General features: G+C 48.7%; 2 protein-coding genes across 3 annotated transcripts; one reads left to right on the top strand and one right to left on the bottom strand.

Annotated features, from left to right (window-relative positions):
* The first annotated feature begins 1,509 nt into the window (after positions 1-1,509).
* Positions 1,510-16,678, top strand: LOC136458904 (putative ABC transporter B family member 8). Of its 2 annotated transcripts, none has more exons than XM_066458813.1 (9): positions 1,510-1,870; positions 2,014-2,068; positions 2,550-2,728; positions 3,918-4,375; positions 4,475-5,015; positions 13,873-14,052; positions 14,188-15,465; positions 15,590-15,993; positions 16,103-16,678. In XM_066458813.1, the coding sequence occupies exons 1-9, from the start codon at positions 1,610-1,612 to the stop codon at positions 16,452-16,454; spliced, it is 3,708 nt and encodes a 1,235-aa protein (XP_066314910.1). In that variant the 5' UTR covers positions 1,510-1,609; the 3' UTR covers positions 16,455-16,678. The 2 variants fall into 2 exon arrangements, with proteins under 2 accessions (XP_066314910.1, XP_066314909.1); XM_066458812.1 differs by having other exon boundaries at positions 15,587-15,993.
* Positions 16,679-16,813: 135 nt separating this feature from the next.
* LOC136458903 (B3 domain-containing protein Os03g0120900-like) lies at positions 16,814-20,548 on the bottom strand. The gene is made up of 5 exons (XM_066458811.1): positions 20,418-20,548; positions 19,444-19,863; positions 18,496-18,823; positions 17,971-18,420; positions 16,814-17,860 (listed from the first exon to the last, which is right to left on the bottom strand). The coding sequence occupies exons 1-5, from the start codon at positions 20,478-20,480 to the stop codon at positions 16,869-16,871; spliced, it is 2,253 nt and encodes a 750-aa protein (XP_066314908.1). The 5' UTR covers positions 20,481-20,548; the 3' UTR covers positions 16,814-16,868.
* Between the last annotated feature and the right edge of the window lie 435 nt (positions 20,549-20,983).

The following is a 20,983-nucleotide window of genomic DNA, read 5'->3' as shown; positions in this document are numbered from 1 at the left end:
CCAAATCATGACATTTACAATCAATGGCATCAATTCAATTAATCACCACAAGGAATCTGATCAATTGAATTGCTCGGCTTGACTGACAATATTAATGTATGATCTTATTATGTACTCAAGTTACCGTTGGTATTTGTAGGCTCCTCTTTTTTGTGCTGGAAATAAAATTGTCGTGTACTCTATGTGCTACATGACAGATGAATTGTCATGGAAATAAAATGCGTGCACGCCTCTCTTTCCAAAATATGCTACATGACAGATGAATTGGTGATGGTGGACAAGCTCCTAACTGGCAGCAGTTTAAATCTGGCACGGTAACTATACCTGTGTAGCGTTAACAAATGTAGGTAGGATTGAAAGGATACCCGCCTTTAATTGTCTTGTTTACTTGACCACTCAAATTTAAAAGCATTTTCACTTGGGTAAGCAACAGAAAGATGCAGCCCTGCTTTTGCTGCTTTAATTTACACATCACAGACCAAAACCATGCATATACTTCCTCGGATCATAAATATCACTCCGTCTAGATTTATGCTAAGTCATGATTTTTTTACTTTGATAAGCAATGTTTATAGAAACCAAAGTTACTCCCTCCGTCCTTTTTTGCGTATCATATTAGGTTTGTCCTAAGTCAAATATTTTTTTCCCAAATACGCAGAAGAACTACGTATCATTGTATTAATAATAGAGAGTCCTAAGCCAAAAATTATAATGTCCCAAGTCAAACATTATTATTTTTAACCATACATTTCTAAAAATCCTTATATTTTTAGAACCTATGAATTACATATTATGAAAGTATTTTTTATAGTGAATCTAAAAACATAAATCTTATGGCATGATTTTTTTAAAAAAAAATCCATGGTCAAAGATACAAATGTTTGACTTAGTACAAACATAATATGACATGCAAATAAAAACAGAAGGAGTATATATTATGAAGTCATTCTCATAATAAAATCTAATGAGGTCAATCATGTTTTCAAAATTTATTGATGGGCAAATTTAACAAAGTTTGGCTTGGAAAAACCTTGTGATCGAAGGAAGTACCGTTATATTTATATATATAGGTCCAATTGGCCTGAAAAAGGCTATTGCATGACTCAAGATAGGGCATTTAAAAGCGTAGCCCAGCAATGTAAATCAAAAGGAAAAGGAAAACACTTGTAATATTAAACTGACAGACAACCACCACATCACCAAAGATCCAATAGCATCTACAATTGATGGATTTACTATTATACAAAAAGAAAAGATAATGAGGAGCCAATGGGCATGTAAGTTGCAGGCTTGCAGCCACCTTTGTCCTCCACACCACACATGCTGAATTCCAACTCATTACTCTGTTGCAATGTGATGTGTGCATGCTCCCTCATCATGCAACCCCCAAATAATAAAAGGGAGGAAATTACCGAAACACGCGCGCGAGTTGGTGCACACTCAGCTCAGGTATCAGCTATATAAAGCCCTGGTGCCAAAGCACACAGCAAAACGATCGAGCTGGGATCGGTAGCTCGCCCACAACTCCACAAGCATTGCTCCGGCGGCCATCTCCCTGTCATCAGGCTCCAGCTTGCGATAGAGAGGCGAGGAGGAGGAGGAGGAGGAGATGAGTGGCCCTGCCCCAGCTGGCGCCGGCGCCGGCGGCGAGCGGCCGATGAGCATCCGCGGCATGTTCCGGTTCGCGGACCGGGTGGACGTCCTGCTCATGGCCCTGGGCACGCTGGGGGCCATCGGCGACGGGTGCTCCACCAACCTGCTGCTCATCTTCGCCAGCGACGTGATGAACGCGCTCGGGTACGGGGGCGCCCAGGCCAGCGACGGCGGCGGCGGCGCTAAGAGCGCGCAGTTCATGCACGAGGTGGAGAAGGTTCGTCGTGTGCCGTGCATTACCTGTGTACCGGCGACAAGTGTCGTCAACTCCGAACCGTGCTCAACATCATCTGTGTGCATTTTTCAGTAACTTTATTATTTGTTCACCTTCTTTTGGCTCCTTTTCCGGTGATGATGCAGTCGTGCCTGAATTTCGTCTACCTGGCGTTCGTGGTCCTGGCGGTGGCGTTCATGGGTAACTTCAGCTCGCCACACCTAGCCCTATTATTCATGCACATCACTCACCGTACACATGCTGTTTCTCAGAACCTGCTTGCTTGCAATGAAGAACTTTCCCCCTTGTTTTAACAGGAACTAATAAAATGTTTTGTAAGTACTTATCATTTTTAATGGCAATTTTGCGTTCAAAAGGAGACATCATCTCTGGTCAGTTCTCTTTCTATATCTTAATCTATGTTCCCCTACTCGGTTGCCCCATCTGTATGATGAGAGCCAAAAGAAGACATCTTTTTAGCGCTACATACAGATTTGTTTAAAAACTAATAAAGAACTGATGTCCATACTGGAAAGTCTGATTTTTCTGGTCTGGACCTTATAGAATTAAATTGTTTCCTACCTATGCAACTTTCTGCAAGTTCTTCTTACATTTTTTTCCCAAACGAGAGCCTAAGTAAGTGGCTGGTTCTACATCTCACGCATCTGTTTCCTGGTTGCAGAAGGGTACTGCTGGAGCCGGACGAGCGAACGGCAGGTGCTGCGGATCCGGTACCTGTACCTGCAGGCCATCCTGCGGCAGGAAGCAGGCTTCTTCGACTCGCAGGAGGCCACCACCTCGGAGATCATAAACAGCATCTCCAAGGACGCCTCCCACATCCAGGAGGTCCTCAGCGAGAAGGTGCAGTACTGCAGGCGCACCACCAACCCCAACCCTTCTCATTCCTTCACTTCTTCACTCGTCATCGTCAGAATTCAATCATCAACAAAAAGAAACTCAGTCGTAAGAAAGACCAAAAAAAAAGACGAGACTACGCTGCATATTCCCTTTGCAAATGACCAAAACCATCCACTCCATTTGCAAATGACTGCCTTTTTTTAGGACGATCGAGGACATGTGCGAACCTGTTCGCTTACCTGTTATAGACCGTCAGCGAATTTCAAACAGTTTGACCCGGAATGGCAGGCCATGTGATCGGAAATGACCTCTGGCCTCGGCACCGTCATCTGCCTTGGCCCTTGGAGTCTAGTACAATCAGGCTGCCGTCTTATTTTATCCGTCAAGCATCATCACTAATACACACCATATGGCAAACGATGGAGACGCTAGAAGCTAGATCCATATGGCATATTATTCATTTGATTTTGTCATGGTCCTCATGGACCTGGATTCCTGGAAGGCAGGCAGGAGCAGGACCGTAACAAGGAACATGCGGGGTGCTGCTTACATACGGTTTAAATCACACAATGAAATTGCATTAGGTACTCCATAAAGTATAATCCCTCGTCCCAAAATAGATGACACTTTTTTTTTGCGAATTAAAATACATGACACTTTACCTATGAGAATCTAGACAATAGCTTCAGTATCATCTATTTTAGGACAAAGGGAGTAATGAGTAATCCTAAACATATATTATCGAGCAAAAAGACCAATAAACAACCCACCTTGGTACCGGTGTTAGCTGGATGCATCACCAGCAGGCTGAAGATGCAAATGGGGCTAGGAAAGTTTGTTTTTTTTAAAAAAAGAAATAAAGAAATAAAAATCACCCAACCTAGGCGGAAATAAGTTGCTTCATAATGAAAATAATACAAATCCGTCTCAGCAAGGACATAAACTACTCCCCTAAAAAAAGGACATAAACTACTTGGATGATCGAGACGTACACCCACACTCTTTAGTCTTTCCTTGCTTGAAAAAAAAAATAAACAAACTGAAATAATTTATCCAGCTTCCAGAAAAAAATGAATGTGCGAAAATAAAAGGGCAGGGCAGAAATCCACAACATAATATAATTCAGTGTTGGTTTCATCATTCAATGAGAAACAACAGCATGTTTGGCTGATTTTCATAAAATCTGGAACAGGTCCCTCTATTTCTGATGCACTCTACGGTCTTCGTCTCCGGACTAGTCTTCGCCACTTATTTCTGCTGGAGGCTGGCTCTGGTTTCTTTTCCTCTGGTCCTGCTTCTCATAATCCCGGGGCTCATCTACGGCAAGTACCTTCTCTACCTATCGCGCCAGTCACGCCATGAGTACGCCAAGGCGAATTCCCTGGTCGAGCAAGCTCTGGGCTCTATCAAGACCGTTTACTCCTTCACAGCCGAGAAAAGGATCATCCAGAGGTACACAGCGATCCTTGACAAGACGATCAAGCTGGGGATCAAACAAGGCATTGCAAAGGGTCTTGCTGTTGGGTTCACCGGCCTTTCTTTTGCCATTTGGGCCTTTCTCGCATGGTATGGCGGCAGATTGGTGATGTTCCATCATGTAAGTGGTGGAAGGATATATGCTGCTGGGATTTCATTCGTCTTGGGTGGCCTGTATGTTTCTTGTACTCTTTATGCTTTACTGGCTTCATGACTCCGTTTGATCATGTAGAAATAGAAGCTTAACTAACAATTTTTTACTGAATGTTGCAGATCCCTTGGAATGGCACTCCCTGAGCTGAAACATTTCACCGAGGCATCTGTTGCTGCAACAAGAATCCTTGATCGTATAAACCGTGTTCCCCAGATTAATGCTGATGACCCAAAAGGCCTTATTTTGGACCAAATTCGGGGAGAGCTCGAATTTGAATCTGTCTGTTTCGTGTACCCATCAAGACCAAATATGCCAGTCCTCAAAAACTTCAACCTCCAGATTCCTGCTGGGCAAACTATTGCTTTGGTTGGGTCCAGTGGCAGCGGCAAGTCAACAGCAATAGCTTTAGTGCAGCGCTTCTATGATGCCAGTGAAGGAACTGTCAAAATTGATGGTTTTGACATCAAAGAACTCCAGCTCAAATGGATCAGGAGCAAAATGGGACTAGTCAGCCAAGATCATGCACTGTTTGGTACTTCAATAAAAGAGAACATCTTGTTTGGCAAACCAGAAGCGACCATGGATGAGGTCTATGCAGCAGCCATGACAGCAAATGCTCACAACTTCATAAGGGGGCTTCCAGAGGAATATGAGACTAAGGTACGCGCATCAAAAGAGAAAAGGAGCACGTTGGTCCCGAGATCTCTGGCACGGGTGAGCCGACCGCTCATCGTCGTTGCTGACCACACACACTACGGCTGGAGTAGAAGAAGGGAGGGAGAATAGAGCGCGCACACACATAGCATAAGCATCAGCGTTGGCCGAAGCTTTGCAGAGGAGATGGCAAAACTGAACTCGCTCACATTACTGAGTTGCAGTGGGAAGCTATATATACAACTCTACCCATCTAATCCTAGTACACAGACATGTCAGGCTGTCATACTGCTACAGTGCTAGATGTGACAGTGGGGCTGACTTTGACGTCTGCCCCAGTTGTGGCTACAGTGCGGCAGGAAAGCCTTTCGGCGCCTGCCCCTGCCGCAGCTACAGTGCAACAACAGGGAGCCCTTTCGGCGCCTGCCCCTGCCGCGTGTTCAGAGATGGGAGAGCAGCAAATTACTTTACAATTCTTCCCCTTAATCCTATTGCTAACCCTAGAACCTCCACCATGCCGATCATCTTCTTCAGCTCTGTGAACCGAAGACGGCCGAGCGGTTTGATGAGGACGTCCACGAGTTGCCGACCAGTTTCGACGAACTCGATAACGATCTGTCCTCCATCAACACGGTCCCTAAGGAAGTAGAACTTATGTCGATGTGCTTGCTCCGATCGTGGAGAACCGAATTCTTCGAGAGGGCGATGGTGGGCTGGTTGTCCACCATCAGTGCTGGCGGGTGAGCTTTCACACCGGTTAGCTCGCCTAGCAGCCGATGCAACCACACAGCTTGGCACGCTGCTGTGGCCACCGCCACATACTTTGCCTCGCACGTGGACAGCGCCACCACCTTCTATATTAGCGATAGCCATGAGATTGGAGCTGAGCCGAGGAAGACGAGCACGCCAGAGGTGCTCCGCCGTCCGTCGATGTCCCCCGCTATGTTTGCATCGCTGAACATAGTGAGCCCACTGTCGACGAAATATGGTCGGCAGTCCACCGAGGGGGGTGCCCGTGGTGGTAGATTGTCGGTAGACGGTGCGGGTAATCAGGAACCAGATGGTGACACAAGGCGCAGAGACAGCGATTTAGACAGGTTCGGGCCGTCTGATCGACGTAATACCCTACGTCCTGTGTCTTTGGTGTATTGTATTGAGATGTATACAGATTAACCTGTCCTCTAGGGGACCCTTGCCCCTCCTTATATACTCCGAAGGGACAAGGTTACAAGTAAAGTATTCTATTTGGTACTATTACAATGTCTTGCGGTGCATGCCAAGCAGCGCCGTGCACGTCTTGATCTCACGGGTCGGGCCACCTCGGATGGTGCGGCCCATGTACCATCTTGTGGTACCCGGGGGTATATCCCCCACAACTAGTCCCCGAGCGCCATGTATTCTGATGCGACACGCCGTTTCAACCTTCTCCGAACAGTGAGGCTTGAGTTCTTGACATCTCCGACCACCGTTGTCGCCGGAGAAGTAGGTTGTCCGAAGAATGTATGGTGCTCTTAAGAAGAAAAAGATTTCCGTCCCGGGAAGTGTGCCCACTTGTATTTCTGAAAAGAAATGTAAGTGCGTCTTGAAGCGTAGCATCCTTGATCATCAGAGGCGTAGTGGTCGAAAAACAAGCACATTCACCGCAAGGTGAAGTGTGCCCACTTAGTCCCCGAGCCTGGTAGTAGGTGACGTAGGCACGTGGTGCCAGGGTCTAAAAAGAATTCCCAGTTAAGTTGTTTATACTCAATCGTCGTATAGGCGATACGAGATGTACCGGCAGGTGCATCGTACCGATATAGTCCCCGAGCTTGCTGGAAGGCGAGGTATGAGCCTTGTAGCAAGGTCTAAACGAGAAAGAATATCCCAACTGTATGCGAGTCGCCAGTCGCATGTAGTTGAAACGCAAAGTCCCTGAGCTGTGGTCGGAGAGTGGTCGAGGCAGTCCCCGAGCACAGGTCGAGGAGCGAGCGACGAAGTCCCCGAGCCGTGGTCGGAGAGTGGTCGAGGCAGTCCCCGAGCACAGGTCGAGGAGCGAGCGACGAAGTCCCCGAGCCGTGGTCGGAGAGTGATCGACGCAGTCCCCGAGCACAGGTCGAGGAGCGAGCGACGAAGTCCCCGAGCCGTGGTCGGAGAGTGGTCGAGGCAGTCCCCGAGCACAGGTCGAGGAGCGAGCGACGAAGTCCCCGAATCGTGGTCGGAGAGTGGTCGAGGCAGTCCCCGAGCACAGGTCGAGGAGCGAGCGACGAAGTCCCCGAGCCGTGGTCGGAGAGTGATCGACGCAGTCCCCAAGCACAGGTCGAGGAGCGAGCGACGAAGTCCCCGAGCTGTGGTCGGAGAGTGATCGAGGCAGTCCTCGAGCACAGGTCGAGGAGCGAGCGACGAAGTTCCCGAGCCGTGGTCGGAGAGTGATCGAGGCAGCCCCCGAGCGTAGGTCAAGAAGCGAGCGATGAAGTCCCCGAGCATAGCTCAAAATTACTGCAATATAAACATGTAGAAAGGTAGTACATGATGTACAAAATAATAAATTATGGAGAAAAATCAGCGGTGAAGAAATAGCGTATGACGCTCAGCAGTCATTTGCAAATGAAGCATGATGTGATAAAGCAGTTGGTGCTTTGTAAACATCAGTGTTAATGTGAAGTTTGTGTTTATACTTAATATAAATCGTCCGACCAGTTAGTATGTAGCTGAGCCTCTAGCCCTAGCTAGCCCGTTAACCATAACGCGGGGCGCGGAGCCCGTACACGTGTAGGAAGAACAAAGCGTCGCTAAGGAGCCGCTGCCGACCACCCATAACGCAGAGGGCGGACGCTCGTGCACGTGTAGGGAGGAGCCGGAGACAGGGCCGTCTCTGGAGGCATCGAGCGTCAACATGACTGGTCGAGGATTTGCATTAAGTATAGCTGTATGTTATATTTAAGATGGTATACATGGACAAACGTTATTTGAAGAATAATCATGACGAGGACGTTGTGGAGAAACGTCGTAATGAAAATTATATTAAATATAAATATTAGAAGTGTACTTATCTTTAGATAGAAATCTGGCCGGCGGCGATAAAGTTGTCCGGTCCTCGAGCTTTCCGACTTGTCGTCACGACGATGGTCGCGGTTGTCGTAGCGCCGTTCTTCGCGGCGATCTTCATTGCGACGTGGTCTGGTGATCGAGGTGGTCGGAGCTCGGTGGAGCCGCTCGGGACATGGTCGACGTGGTCTGTGGTCGGAGTTCGGCGGAGCTGCTTGGGACATGGTCGACGTGGTCTGGTGGTCGAGGTGGTCGGAGTTCGGCGGAGCTGCTCGGGACGTGGTCGACGTGGTCTGGTGGTCGAGGTGGTCGGAGCTCGGCGGAGGCCATCGAGCGGTGACGACGAGTCGACGGCGAGAGACGTCGGCGAAGGATGTCGGCGAAGGCCGCCGAGCAGTGACGACGAGTCGACGGCGAGGGACGTCGGCGAACGATGTCAGCGAAGGCCGCCGAGCGGTGATGACGAGTCGACGGCGAGAGACGTCGGCGAAGGATGTCGGCGAAGGCCGCCGAGCAGTGACGACGAGTCGACGGCGAGGGACGTCGGCGAACGATGTCAGCGAAGGCCGCCGAGCGGTGATGACGAGTCGACGGCGAGAGACGTCGGCGAAGGCCTTCGAGCGGTGACGACGAGTCGACGGCGAGGGACATCGGCGAAGGCCGTCGAGCGGTGACGACGAGTCGACGGCGAGGGACATCGGCGAAGGCTGATGAGGGCAGCGACGGCGAGTGGTCGGCGAGGGCTGACGAGAGCAGCAACGACGAGTCGTCGACGAGGGCCAACCAGAGCAGCGGCGGCTAGTCGTCGACGAGGGCTGACAAGAGCATCGACGTTGAGTTGTTGGTGAAGACGACCTCGGAGGTGGTTCCGAGATCGGATCTGCTGTCGCAGGGGCTGGTGTAGCAGCGATGAATCGTCGTCGTGGACCGGGATGGATCTCCACGAGATTGACGATGAGAACGCGTTGTTGATTTGAGGTCCATCTGGCTCGCCATGGATCAAGCGCACACCCCCTACCTGGCGCGCCACTGTCGACGAAATATGGTCGGCAGTCCACCGAGGGGGGTGCCCGTGGTGGTAGATTGTCGGTAGACGGTGCGGGTAATCAGGAACCAGATGGTGACACAAGGCGCAGAGACAGCGATTTAGACAGGTTCGGGCCGTCTGATCGACGTAATACCCTACGTCCTGTGTCTTTGGTATGTTGTATTGAGATGTATACAGATTAACCTGTCCTCTAGGGGACCCTTGCCCCTCCTTATATACTCCGAAGGGACAAGGTTACAAGTAAAGTATCCTATTTGGTACTATTACAATGTCTTGCGGTGCATGCCAAGCAGCGCCGTGCATGTCTTGATCTCATGGGTCGGGCCACCTCGGATGGTGCGGCCCATGTACCATCTTGTGGTACCCGGGGGTATATCCCCCACACTGAACATAGTGAGCTGCAGCCCACTTCCGCCAGTCTTGGGGAAGACGATCACCTAATCCACAGTCCCCTTAACATAGCGCAGCAGCCGTTTCGCCGTGGCCCAGTGATCCTCTCGGAGATCCTCCATGAAGCGGCTGACGTAGCCCACGGCGAATGCAATGTCCGGCCTGGTGTGGACTAAGTAGCGCAAACCGCTGACGATGCTCCGATAGAGTGTTGCATCTACCTTCGTCGTGGTACTGGCCTTCGTCAGCTTCAGCCGCTCCTCCATCGGAGTCACACATGACTTGCACTCAGCCATGCCATTCCGCTCCAATAGCTGTGAGACATACGCGCTCTGACCGAGCGTGAGCGCCTCCTTTCCCTGTCTCACCTCGATGCCGAGATAGTAGGAGATCGCGCCGAGATCGCTCATTCGAAAATGAGCTGCCATCTCACGCTTGAAGCTATCGATGTCCTCCGCATGCGCGCCGGTGATGATCAAGTCGTCCATATACACGCCGACGATGAGCTCCTCCTTCCCCATCGCCACGTGTAGAGCGCGTGCTCGGTTGTGCACCGTGTGAACCCAAGCTCGCCCAGTGTGGCATCAAGTTTGGCGTTCCACGCTCGTGGGGCCTATCGCAGCCCGTAGAGCGCCTTGCGTAGTCGGAGTACCCTGTGCTCCGCTCCCTTGACGGCAAAACCCAGAGGTTGCCTAACGAAGACCGTCTCCGCCAGCTCACCGTTGAGGAATGCTGATTTTACATCCAGGTAATGAACGCACCAGTCCTTCGCTGCTGCCAAAGCCAGCAACAGTCGGATAGATTCCATGCGCGCTACCGGCGCAAAGACTTCCTCGAACTCGATGCCCTTGCGCTGGATAAAGTCTCGAGCGACGAGGCGCGCCTTGTGCTTGACAATGGTACCGCGCTCGGCCCACTTGACCTTGTACACCCACTTTAGGCTGATCGGACGGCATCCTGGAGGTGGATTGATGAGCTCCCAAGTCTCGTTTTTCTCGATCGCCTTCATCTTCTCCAGCATCGCCCATCACCAATTTACATCGCGTTCGGCCAGCGTGAATGTGGGTGGTTCCTCTGCACTGACGAGAAGCAGCTTTGGGTAATTAAGCAGCCAACTCGCCAGGCCTGATGACCCTGTGCCACCGACGATGTCATCCAGCCTATGGAACCGCACCTCCTCACCGTCGTGGAAAGCATCCACGAACTTCATGATGTCGCTTGGAGGTGAGGCCAACTCGATCGGAGTTGATGGAGTCCCCTGTTCTGCCAGAGTGGTTGGCACCACTGCAGGAGTGCTCGGCACCAGTCTTAGAGTGGTCGGCACCACTGCAAGACCTCTCGGCTCTGCTATGGGAGCGTTCGGCACCCATCCTGGAGTGGTCGGCACCACTGTAGGACCGCTCGGCACCACTCCTGGTGTACTCGGTACCCCTCCTGGAGTGCTCGGCACCACCCTAGGAGTCCTTGACTCTGTTGTTGGAGTGGTCAGCACCTCCTCTCTAGTGTCTCCACCATCGTGGATGACCAAGTGCTCGACGACGAAGGTGCTGGTGAAGCCACCAACTTCCCCCATGCTCGGACTGTCCTAGTCCTAGGTCGCCTTCTCGTTGAACATAATGTCGCGCGAGACAACCACCTTGCCTTCGCGTGGGTCGTAGAGTCGGTACGCCTTGGTACCTTCCTTGTAGCCTAGGAGCACCATCGGTGTGCTCCTGTCCTCTAGCTTGGTGAGGGCCGGCTTCATCTTCCTGACGTGGCCGATGTAGCCAAATGTCCGGAGGAAGGACACGCTCGGCTTACGCCCATACCAAGCTTCGAACGGCGTCACGCCCTTCAGAGCCTTTGTGGGCGCACGATTGAGGATGAACACCACCATGGTCACCGCCTCACCCCATAACCTTACTGGCATGCTCTTGGCCTTCATCATGGATCAAGCCATGCTGACCACCGTCTGGTTCCGCCGCTCCACCATGCTATTCTGCTGTGGCGAGTACGGCACGGTGTGGTGTCGCACCACACCCTGACCCACGTAGTACGCAGCGAACTCCACCGAAGTGAATTCGCCACCGCGATCAGTCCACAGCACGCGCAGCTTCTTGCCGCTCTACGCCTCCGCGCACGCCTTGAACTTCTTGATCGCCTCCGCTGCCTCATCCTTGCTCATCAAGAGTTGCAACCACATATAGCGACTGCAATCATCCACGAACAGGAGGAAGTATCGCCGACCACCGTTTGTGGCTAGCGTGATTGGTCCGTAGAGATCGCCATGGACGAGCTCGAGAGCATCCGCCACGCGATACTTGGCCTCCTTTGAGAACGACAACCTCCTCTGCTTCTCGGTCAGGCAGCTGTCACATAGCTCGCCTGCGTGCTTGATGTGGGGCAGCCCTTGGATCATCTTCTCCAGCCGATCGAGCACATCGAAGCTGAGATGGCCGAACCGGGCATGCCACAGCCATGGCTCCTCGGCGTGCCATGCTGCCAGGCACACCGGCTGCTCCACCTTCAAGTCGAGCAGGTACAATTGATTATGTGAGCATTTTACCTTCGCAAGAAGACACTGCTCCTGATCCCGAATCTTTAGGATCCCGTTCTCGATCAGTACCTTGCATCCGCGCTCGTCCAGCTACCCGATGCTGACGATGCTTGAATGCAGCTATGGGATATAGTACACATCCGTCAGTGCGCGGTGCTCACCGTTCTGGTACTTGAAGATGATGGTGTCGCGCCCTTGGATTGCCACCCTTGAGCCGTCACCGAACTTCACCGTGCCGGTCACATTGCCGTTGAGCTCGGAGAAGGCTTCCTTGGAGCCCGTCATGTGGTTGCTGGCGCCGGAGTCTAGGTACCACCGCTGCTCCTGCTCGTCGCCCACACATCCGAGGTGGACTTGGGCACACGGTTCATCGAGGTTAACAACCTTTAGAGCCTTGTCGTTCCCTTCCACCGCCATCACCTCTCCCTTCTCCTTTGCCTCAATGTCGTGCAGTGCACAGAATGTCGCCATCAGGAGAGTGGCCTCATCATCCTCATCAACCTACGCTAAATGAGCCTCAGCCTTCTTCTCTGCTTGCGATTTGGGCACTCCTTTGCCCAATGGCCCATCTTTCCGCAGCGCTGGCAGACATTGGGGTCGATCTTCTTCTTCTCCGAAGAAGCCTTGCCGCGGCGCTTGCCATTGTCACCGCGGCTAGAGGAGGCTTCCCTAGACTTTTTCATCCCGACAGCCCACTCCTCTGTCAGCAGCAGCTTGCCGTTGTCCATTGTTGTTGTGGCCTGCTCCATGCGCTCGTCCGTTGCCGTAGATGGCCTGTCACATCCTCAATGGTGAGGGTGGACAAGTCCAGCATTGTCTGTATGGAGAGAGCGATCTGGATGTACTTCACCGGCACGTAGTGGAGGTACTTGGAGACTGCCTCTTCTTCGTCGATGGTGACGCCATGGCTCCTCAGCTTGCTAATGAGCGACTGCAGACGGAGGGAGAAGTCCTCCACCGACTCACCATCCTTAAACTTGAGGGTGGCATACTCCTGCTTCAGCAGCTTGGTCGTCGCCTTCTTTGCGCGGTCAGAGCCGACGCACATCGCTGCAATGGCCTCCCACACCTCCTTAGCAGAGTTCTTTGCCTCCAATGGCTCCCTGTACTCCACTAGTACAGTAGCGAGGATAGCCTCCAACGCTGACATGTCGTCTTCTTCGTTGTCGGTGCCCTTGTCAATGGCATTCCAGAGCCATCGGGCTCTGAGCTTGACCTTCATGGTCACCGCCCACTCGCCATAGTTGGTGTGAGTCAGCGTCGGCCAACAGGTGCCGCTGACCTCCCGCACCATGCGCACGACGACCTCCTGTCGTGGCTAGGCAGCGACAGCAGCGCCGCTGTTGTCGCCCATCTCCAAACCGTCCGTCGTCGCCAGCGGTTAGTCCGGTGACGGCGCTTGTACGGCTCTGATAGCACTTGTTGGTCCCGAGATCTCTGACACAGGTGAGCCGACCGCTCACCGTCGTTGCCGACCACACACTACGGCTGGAGGTAGAAAAAGAGAGGGAGAACAGAGCGCGCACACACACACAGTACAAGCCCTAGCGTTGGCCGGAGCTCTGCAGAGAAGATGGCAAAACTGAACTCGCTCATTTTACTGAGTTACAATGGGAAGCTATATATATAACTCAGTAACTAGGTGTAATAGCAGGGCTGACTTTGACGTCTGCCCCTGTTGTGGCTACAGTGCGGCAGGGGAGCCTTTCGACACCTGCTCCTACCACGGCTACAGTGCAGCAGTAGGGAGCCCTTTCGGCGCCTATCCCTGCCGCGTGTTCAGAGATGGGAGAGCAGCAGATTACTTTACATAGCATTCAGCCACCTTAATTGCATGTCTCATACTTTATGTTCCATTCTTGCAGATTGGTGAGCGTGGAGCATTGTTATCAGGTGGCCAAAAGCAGCGTATTGCCATTGCAAGGGCAATAATTAAGAACCCTGCTGTACTCTTGCTCGATGAAGCCACAAGTGCACTTGATTCAGAATCAGAAAAGTTGGTACAGCATGCACTTGATCAAGCATCTATGGGACGAACAACACTGGTAAATTGCCACTGCTTCCACTCTTCATATTTTATAACCCTTATATCAGAACTTCTTGAATTACTTAGCACTGCATCTTTTTGAAGAGAAAATCATTTGACATTGAATGCCTGATTGTTCATTAACAATGGACAGGTAGTAGCTCATAAGCTCTCAACCGTGAAGAACGCTGATCAGATTGCAGTAGTTGATGGGGGTACAATAGCTGAAATTGGTACACATGATGAACTGATCAGCAAGGGTGGCCCGTACTCGAGACTTGTGAAATTGCAGAAGATGGTAAGCTACATCGATCAAGAAAATGAACAATTTAGGGCTTCCTCAGTGGCCAGGACAAGTACGAGCCGTCACAGCATGTCCAGAGCAAGTCCAATGCCACTAACACCAGCTATCTTAACGGAAAATAATTCTGATGTTCCTCCACCTGCACCATCTTTCTCCAGGCTTCTTGCAATGAACGCACCTGAGTGGAAGCAGGCGGTCGTAGGCAGTTTGTCTGCATTGGTATATGGTTCCTTGCAGCCCATCTATGCCATAACCATCGGAGGAATGATTGCTGCATTCTTTGTTCAGGACCAAAATGAGATGAATGCAATTATCAGACGCTATGCCTTGATCTTCTGTTCACTGTCCTTGGTATCCATTGTTGTTAATCTATTGCAACACTACAATTTTGCATACATGGGGGAGCATCTTGTTAGGCGCATCCGGGTCCAAGTACTTGAGAAGATCTTAACCTTTGAAGCAGCATGGTTTGATGAAGAAACTAATTCAAGCGGTGCATTGTGCTCTCGGCTAAGCAATGAGGCTTCTCTTGTCAAAACCCTTGTTGCAGATAGAATATCCTTACTGCTTCAAACAGCTTCCGGAATTATAATTGCAGTGACAATGGGCCTGATGGTAGCTTGGAAACTTTCTCTTGTCATGATAGCTGTACAGCCATCTACAATGATATGCTATTATGCAAAAAAAATGGTTCTCTCAAATGTGTCAAGGGACTTGGCAAAGGCTCAGCATCAAAGCACCCAGATAGCCATAGAAGCTGTTTACAACCACAGGATGGTAACCTCCTTTGGATGCTCATCGAAGGTTCTTCAGCTATTCGAGCATGCACAAGAGGAACCCTTGAAAAAAGCAAGGAAGAAATCATGGGTAGCAGGGATCACCACAGGGTTGTCACCTTGCCTCTCGTTCTTGTCATGGGCACTGGACTTCTGGTATGGAGGGAAGCTGGCACAGTCTGGGGAGATATCAGCGGGTGATGTTTTCAAAACCTTTTTCGTGCTGGTGAGCACAGGAAAGCTGATTGCTGATGCTGGTAGCATGACATCTGACCTGGCAAAGGGAGCAAATGCAGTTGCTTCAGTATTTGAGGTGCTAGATAGGAAATCCATCTCTCCAAAAAATTCACAGGTAACAAACTCATTCATAAGCATCATACAGAATACATATCGGCAAAGCAGTTATGCGAGTATAGAATGATTTTACAACGCTGTCTTGCTATAAGTGAGAATAATATACATCTATTTTGCAGGAGGAGAAGGAAGATCAGAAGAAGAAAATAGAAGGTAGAATAGAATTCAAGAAGGTAGATTTTGCATATCCAACAAGACCAGAATGCCTTATCCTACAGGATTTTAGCTTGGACGTGAAAGCAGGAACAAGTGTTGGCCTGGTTGGGCGAAGCGGTTGTGGTAAATCAACTATCATAGGTTTGATCCAGAGGTTCTATGATGTTGATAGGGGGTCCGTAAGAATTGATGGTATGGATGTGAGGGAGATGAATATTCTCTGGTTCCGAGGATTTACAGCTCTTGTTAGTCAGGAGCCTGCAATGTTTTCAGGCAGTGTCAGGGACAACATTGCTTTTGGTAAACCAGAAGCTGATGAAGATGAGATCGTGGAAGCTGCAAAAGCTGCAAACGCACATGAGTTCATCTCGTAAGTCTTTTTACTTGTTTCTATTCCAAAATTATATAGATATTGCAAGCATGCCTTTTATTTCAACTCGCATTGTCCAACACAAGGAACTAAGTTGATTATTTTTCAGATCTTTGAAGGATGGATACGATACTGATTGCGGAGAGCATGGTATACAGCTCTCAGGGGGGCAGAAGCAAAGAATCGCAATTGCAAGGGCAATAATCCGGAATCCAGAAATACTACTACTTGATGAAGCAACAAGTGCGCTTGATGCACAGTCAGAGCAAGTGGTGCAGGAAGCTCTTGATCGGATACTGTCAGGGAGGACCACAATTGTGGTGGCACATCGACTAAACACAATCAAGAATGTAGACTCGATTGCTTTCCTGGGAGAGGGTAAAGTGGTGGAGCGTGGCTCTTACCCGCAGCTCATGAGCAAGAAGGGGGCATTCTACAACCTTGCAACTCTTCAGAAGTAACTGATTGTATGTCATGTAAACTATTATATCTAATGAAACTCCTGCAGTAATTGATATGATAGCACAGAAGCAGCACTCCTAAGCTAGTTTTCAAGCAACTCTTTCAATAATCAGTTAATATATATCTGACACAATCCTCGTCTTTCAAAGTTTCTAGTGGGCTAAGACAGGCAAAAAGATATAAAGAAATGATAATATGGCCTGGCTAAAAAAAGTATGATAATTTTCCGCAAAAAAAAAGTATGATAAGGAAAAGCAAGCATTATGAATTTATGATGCATGAATCATCATGTTTTGTCCTCTGATAACATATGTGAGCTTCAACATAATGAAAAAGAATGTTCATGAAAGGACTTACCATGAAGTGCCCATAGCCAGAAAATAAATAATTGTAAGCAAACGCTTACAACTTCTTTACTCTTTCTTGAAGTTGATATTTAGAAGATTTCCCTTGGAGAGTTCAATCTCCTTACTCATATTATCCATCTCTACCTTAACCAATGCTCCTACGTCAATTGATCCAGATTCAGTAGAGGCTAGCTGCTCTTTTAAGTAACCAAGAGTCTGCTCATGGCTCTTCAGAGCCATCTTAACCCTAACCTTTTCCATTATAGACTTCTGATATACAGTCTCATGCTCAGCGACTTGATGTGCCAATTTTTGCATTTCATCATCCTTAGTCATACAGGCCTGCTGCAGGTCCTTGATACCGTCCTTAATGGCATGCAACTTTTTCTTGTGTTCTTCAAATGTCGAGAAAAAAATGCTAGCGTCAGTCGTTGCTTTCTTGTAATCTGATTCCAAGGAAGTGTATGTAAGTTCTAGTTCTTTAAGCTGCAACTTCAGGAGATCCTGCAGCTTTGCAGAGAACTCTTCCTTCCTCATCTCAGTATTGAAATTCTGTCTCCCCTTGACCTTTTTAGCATACTCCAACATTGCATTTACTATCTTATGGGCATCCTTGTCCTGAAGGCATAAATCCCATTTAATAATTTCTATCCGCACAGTGGCTTCAATTACATCTGCACTAAGCACATCTGAAGGGTCATCCCGTATGATTTTCTGGATGCGTGCAATGGTGTTCACGAAGTTATCTCTTTGAATGTCAAGTAAAACTTTCTCAAGGGGACTGGCATGTTCTGAGGGCTTCCATGTAAATGATAGCTCATTTATTCTTGAATATGCTGTCAACCTAGAGTTGGTTGGCAATGGCTCTACGCAATATGTACTCATGAATGACTCAGAATTTCCCATAGCATCTCTTCTCAAATGTTCTTTACAGTTTTCTCCATCATTGACTTGATCCAACATTTTGCCAGTATCTCCTTGATCATGTTCATGCTCTTTACTTAAGCCAACCTCACACTGTGGGGAATCCGGTATCCTGAGGTCCTGAGATAAGGAACCTAGAAAGGCAAAAGTTGATATAACTGAAGTTTGAGATGTTATAAAAAAAGTTCTAACAAAGAGCAACCAAAAGTTTTTTTTTTTAACACAAGAGCAACCAAAAGATCACCTGTTGCTTCTTCATGGACTGCTTTCAAGGCATTATCTAGTTTCTCATGAAGCGAACATGATTTATGTGCTCTATCCTTCACCTGATTTCTTGCATCTGGTGGTGTTTTAAGCACTTTGGCTCTTCCTTTGCACACTTTTTTGTTGTTGTTACAAGTATTGTTGGTGCGTGCCAATCGTGGTGATCTTCTGGTGTGTGCCAATCGTGGTGATCTTCTTGGTGTTTGAGTTTGCAGTGAGTTTCCCTGCAACTTAACTATTCTCTTCTGTCGATGAGGCAAGTCACAAGGTTTATATTCATCAACTAGCCTCCGTTTCACTGGTGCCACTATCAGGTCATGTTGTAGTGGTTGATTAGACAAATTAGGTCCCTCAATATTGTTCTTCTTGATCCCCTCATAATCATAATCTTGAGGGAAGAAGCGTTGTAGTTGTCCCTTTACAAAGTCAACTGAAGACAAAAAGGATAGCCGTGTTAGCAATGCAAAAATGAAAGACCATGAAGTAATTAAAAAAAAAAACTTACACTGCAAAACAAATTTCTGCTTCAGAGATTGTTCCAGAATCTGTGGTTTGTCCCTACAAACATTAAAATATTCTGCAGCCGACTCAACTTTCCATTTATACAAACAGAGTATAGCACAGAATAAGTCTACTGTCAATTTGTCAACACGCAAAGTTCTCATTACTTCCGCTACTGCTTTAGCTTTATCGTCCTCCATGGTCTCACTCTGTGACAAGTATGTCTCCAAGTAATCTTTGGAGCAAACTACTTCATGTGAGTCAAGGAAATCAATTGTGCCCTGGGATGAAATGAGTTCATCCCCTTGAGTGTTTCGTTGCATGGTATCTGTCTAGAAGTTGTATACAAAACTATCAGTTAAACAGACAGGATTAGAAGTAAGGCACTATCAACATTTGAAAATGAATGCTCCCTGTTTTGAACCAAAAAGGTACTCCATTTGTTTCATTCCATCAGGCATATTTGTCTATCTGATGGAAATCATAAAAGATACAGATACATGCCATACTAGTTTTTTTTTAAATGTTCAATTCTATTGCCTACAGAGTTAAGCATGACCAAATACAAAAACTTTCATCTCTTTGTTAACTTTCTTGATATTTGTCACTGGTTGGATTATGCTGTATGAAAACAAACATGGAGTATGATGAAAAACTGAAGCTAGGGCAGCAGTCTAAAGTGATTGGAAATAATTCTTTTGAACGATAGGCTTCTCTAGCCAACAGCAATTTCATGAAGATCATCATGCGTAATATGACTCCAAATTTACAGTAGACTTACAAAATATGCAAAACTAACTTATCTAAGACCATGTTAACAATAATGTGACTCGATGTGAACTAGAGAGTTGGAAGAATGAATATACTCAAAGAACCCATATGAATTGATGTAATTATTTCCTCAATACTAGACTAGTTGCATTCCTACAAGAGAGTGATCCAGTATATCAACCTGAGAGTGAGTATGCATAAGACTCTTAACTTTCTCTGTTAATCCATCGCCACTATGCCCTCCCTTCCTAGAAGGGATGATAGGACACGGGAGTTCTTCTACATTCTTCGTAGCTTGGGCGCTACTCCCTGAAGACCAACCTGACTTCTCAACAGCATTCACACCAAAAAACGAGACCATGAAATGCATTCTCCCATAGTACTTGAAGATAAGGAATTCACCCTTCCCCAAACAGTTGTCCTCCACAAACTTTGGCCATCCAGTGGTCAGAAACACGCGGCCGTCAATTTCCTCCAGCTCAACAGGCCAAATATTCCCTTGAGCATTCGTAAGGACGACTTTAGGAGATGCAACCACTGTAGTGCCAGACTTTCTGTGTCTCCCCTCTGGAAAATGACAGAGGAAGCCTTGAGGTATCTCCTACATGCAGAAACAAGGTTAGGACGACGAGCTAGTTCCACTAGAGTAGTTAACCGAAAAGCGAAAATGGCACTTTATGATGATGTCAAAGATTAGTCATTAGAGACGGAAATGCAGTGGTTTTAACAATTGACAAACCAGTAGGGTACCATTTTTAGGGCCGCATGAAAGCATCATGAAGGCAAGTCTTTAACTAGTCCTATAGTAATACCAGACATCATGATTGCCACCTGGCATTACCAACCTGTTGCCCTTTTTAGTTCTGATCTTCTGAATTTAAGATTTTCTTTTTACATGAAACATGCATGAATCCCATCTGTTAGAAGAAAAATCGGAAAACCCACAGGCATGCACATGCAGATAATCCTCTGCTCGTCCATCAGCAGCAATCCACAAAGGAACGGATGCAATGCCAGGGTTTCGGCCGGATCAAAGACCGCAGTTGTCCGCTAAGCACACGGCACGAACCCTCTCCGACCAGGCCTACGAATGCGAACACCGATACAGACGGAGGGGGACACGCGGCGGGAAGAGGAGGAGGGAGGGCTACTTACGATTCGGCGCGCGAAGTCGACAACGAGGACCTTGAAGAACCGAGGCCTCCTCGGCTTTTCCATGAGCAGAGACCAAACAGCGCAGACAACCAGGACTGGGAAACCAGGCGTCGCAGTTGCAGGTGGGAGGAGAAGCAGGCGATGGAAATGGAACTGGTTCCGCCGTGCAGCTGGCTTGTTGTCTTGCTGATTTGTTTGTTTGGTCGCTGGTGGGTAAAAAGCTACTAAAGCCGGAGAGTGAATGAGCGAGCGAAATTTTTTTTTTTTTTTTTGATGCCACGAGCGAATTGTTGGCACATGAGCGTCGCGTCTTTTCTGGTCGAAAAGCTTCTTTTTGTTGGCACGACTTGTCACGCGCACCTGTGGGCTGTGGCCTGCAGGTGGCGAACGACGCGCGTCCGCCAGACCAGCCGGCCACGGTGCTCCTATTTTCAGGTGAATATAAGCGAGAAACTGTTTGTTTGCCGAGGCCCGGCCAGGCCGCAGGATGCAACAACAGCTGGGCTTCGCGCGCGCGGGCGGCCTCTGCCGCGGCAACCGAGATAGGCTCCGCGCGGGCTGTCGCA

The sequence above is a fragment of the Miscanthus floridulus genome, chromosome 6 (assembly GCF_019320115.1).
Source record: "Miscanthus floridulus cultivar M001 chromosome 6, ASM1932011v1, whole genome shotgun sequence".
NCBI classification, from domain to species: Eukaryota; Viridiplantae; Streptophyta; class Magnoliopsida; order Poales; family Poaceae; genus Miscanthus; species Miscanthus floridulus.
The sequence above is the reverse complement of the archived record's forward strand: the minus strand, read 5'-3'. Positions and strand labels throughout refer to the sequence as shown.

Excerpts from the sequence above, each read along its gene's own strand:
- LOC136458904 (XM_066458812.1), top strand. The coding sequence starts at position 1,610 with ATGAGTGGCCCTGCCCCAGCTGGCGCCGGCGCCGGCGGCGAGCGGCCG. Across the intron at positions 2,729-3,917 it reads AGGAGGTCCTCAGCGAGAAG|GTCCCTCTATTTCTGATGCA; the intron begins GTGCAGTACTGC and ends AATCTGGAACAG. Across the intron at positions 14,053-14,187 it reads CTATGGGACGAACAACACTG|GTAGTAGCTCATAAGCTCTC; the intron begins GTAAATTGCCAC and ends AACAATGGACAG.
- LOC136458903 (XM_066458811.1), bottom strand. The coding sequence starts at position 20,480 with ATGGAAAAGCCGAGGAGGCCTCGGTTCTTCAAGGTCCTCGTTGTCGAC. Across the intron at positions 19,864-20,417 it reads TCGACTTCGCGCGCCGAATC|GAGATACCTCAAGGCTTCCT; the intron begins GTAAGTAGCCCT and ends TTCTGCATGTAG. Across the intron at positions 17,861-17,970 it reads AGTCCATGAAGAAGCAACAG|GTTCCTTATCTCAGGACCTC; the intron begins GTGATCTTTTGG and ends TTGCCTTTCTAG.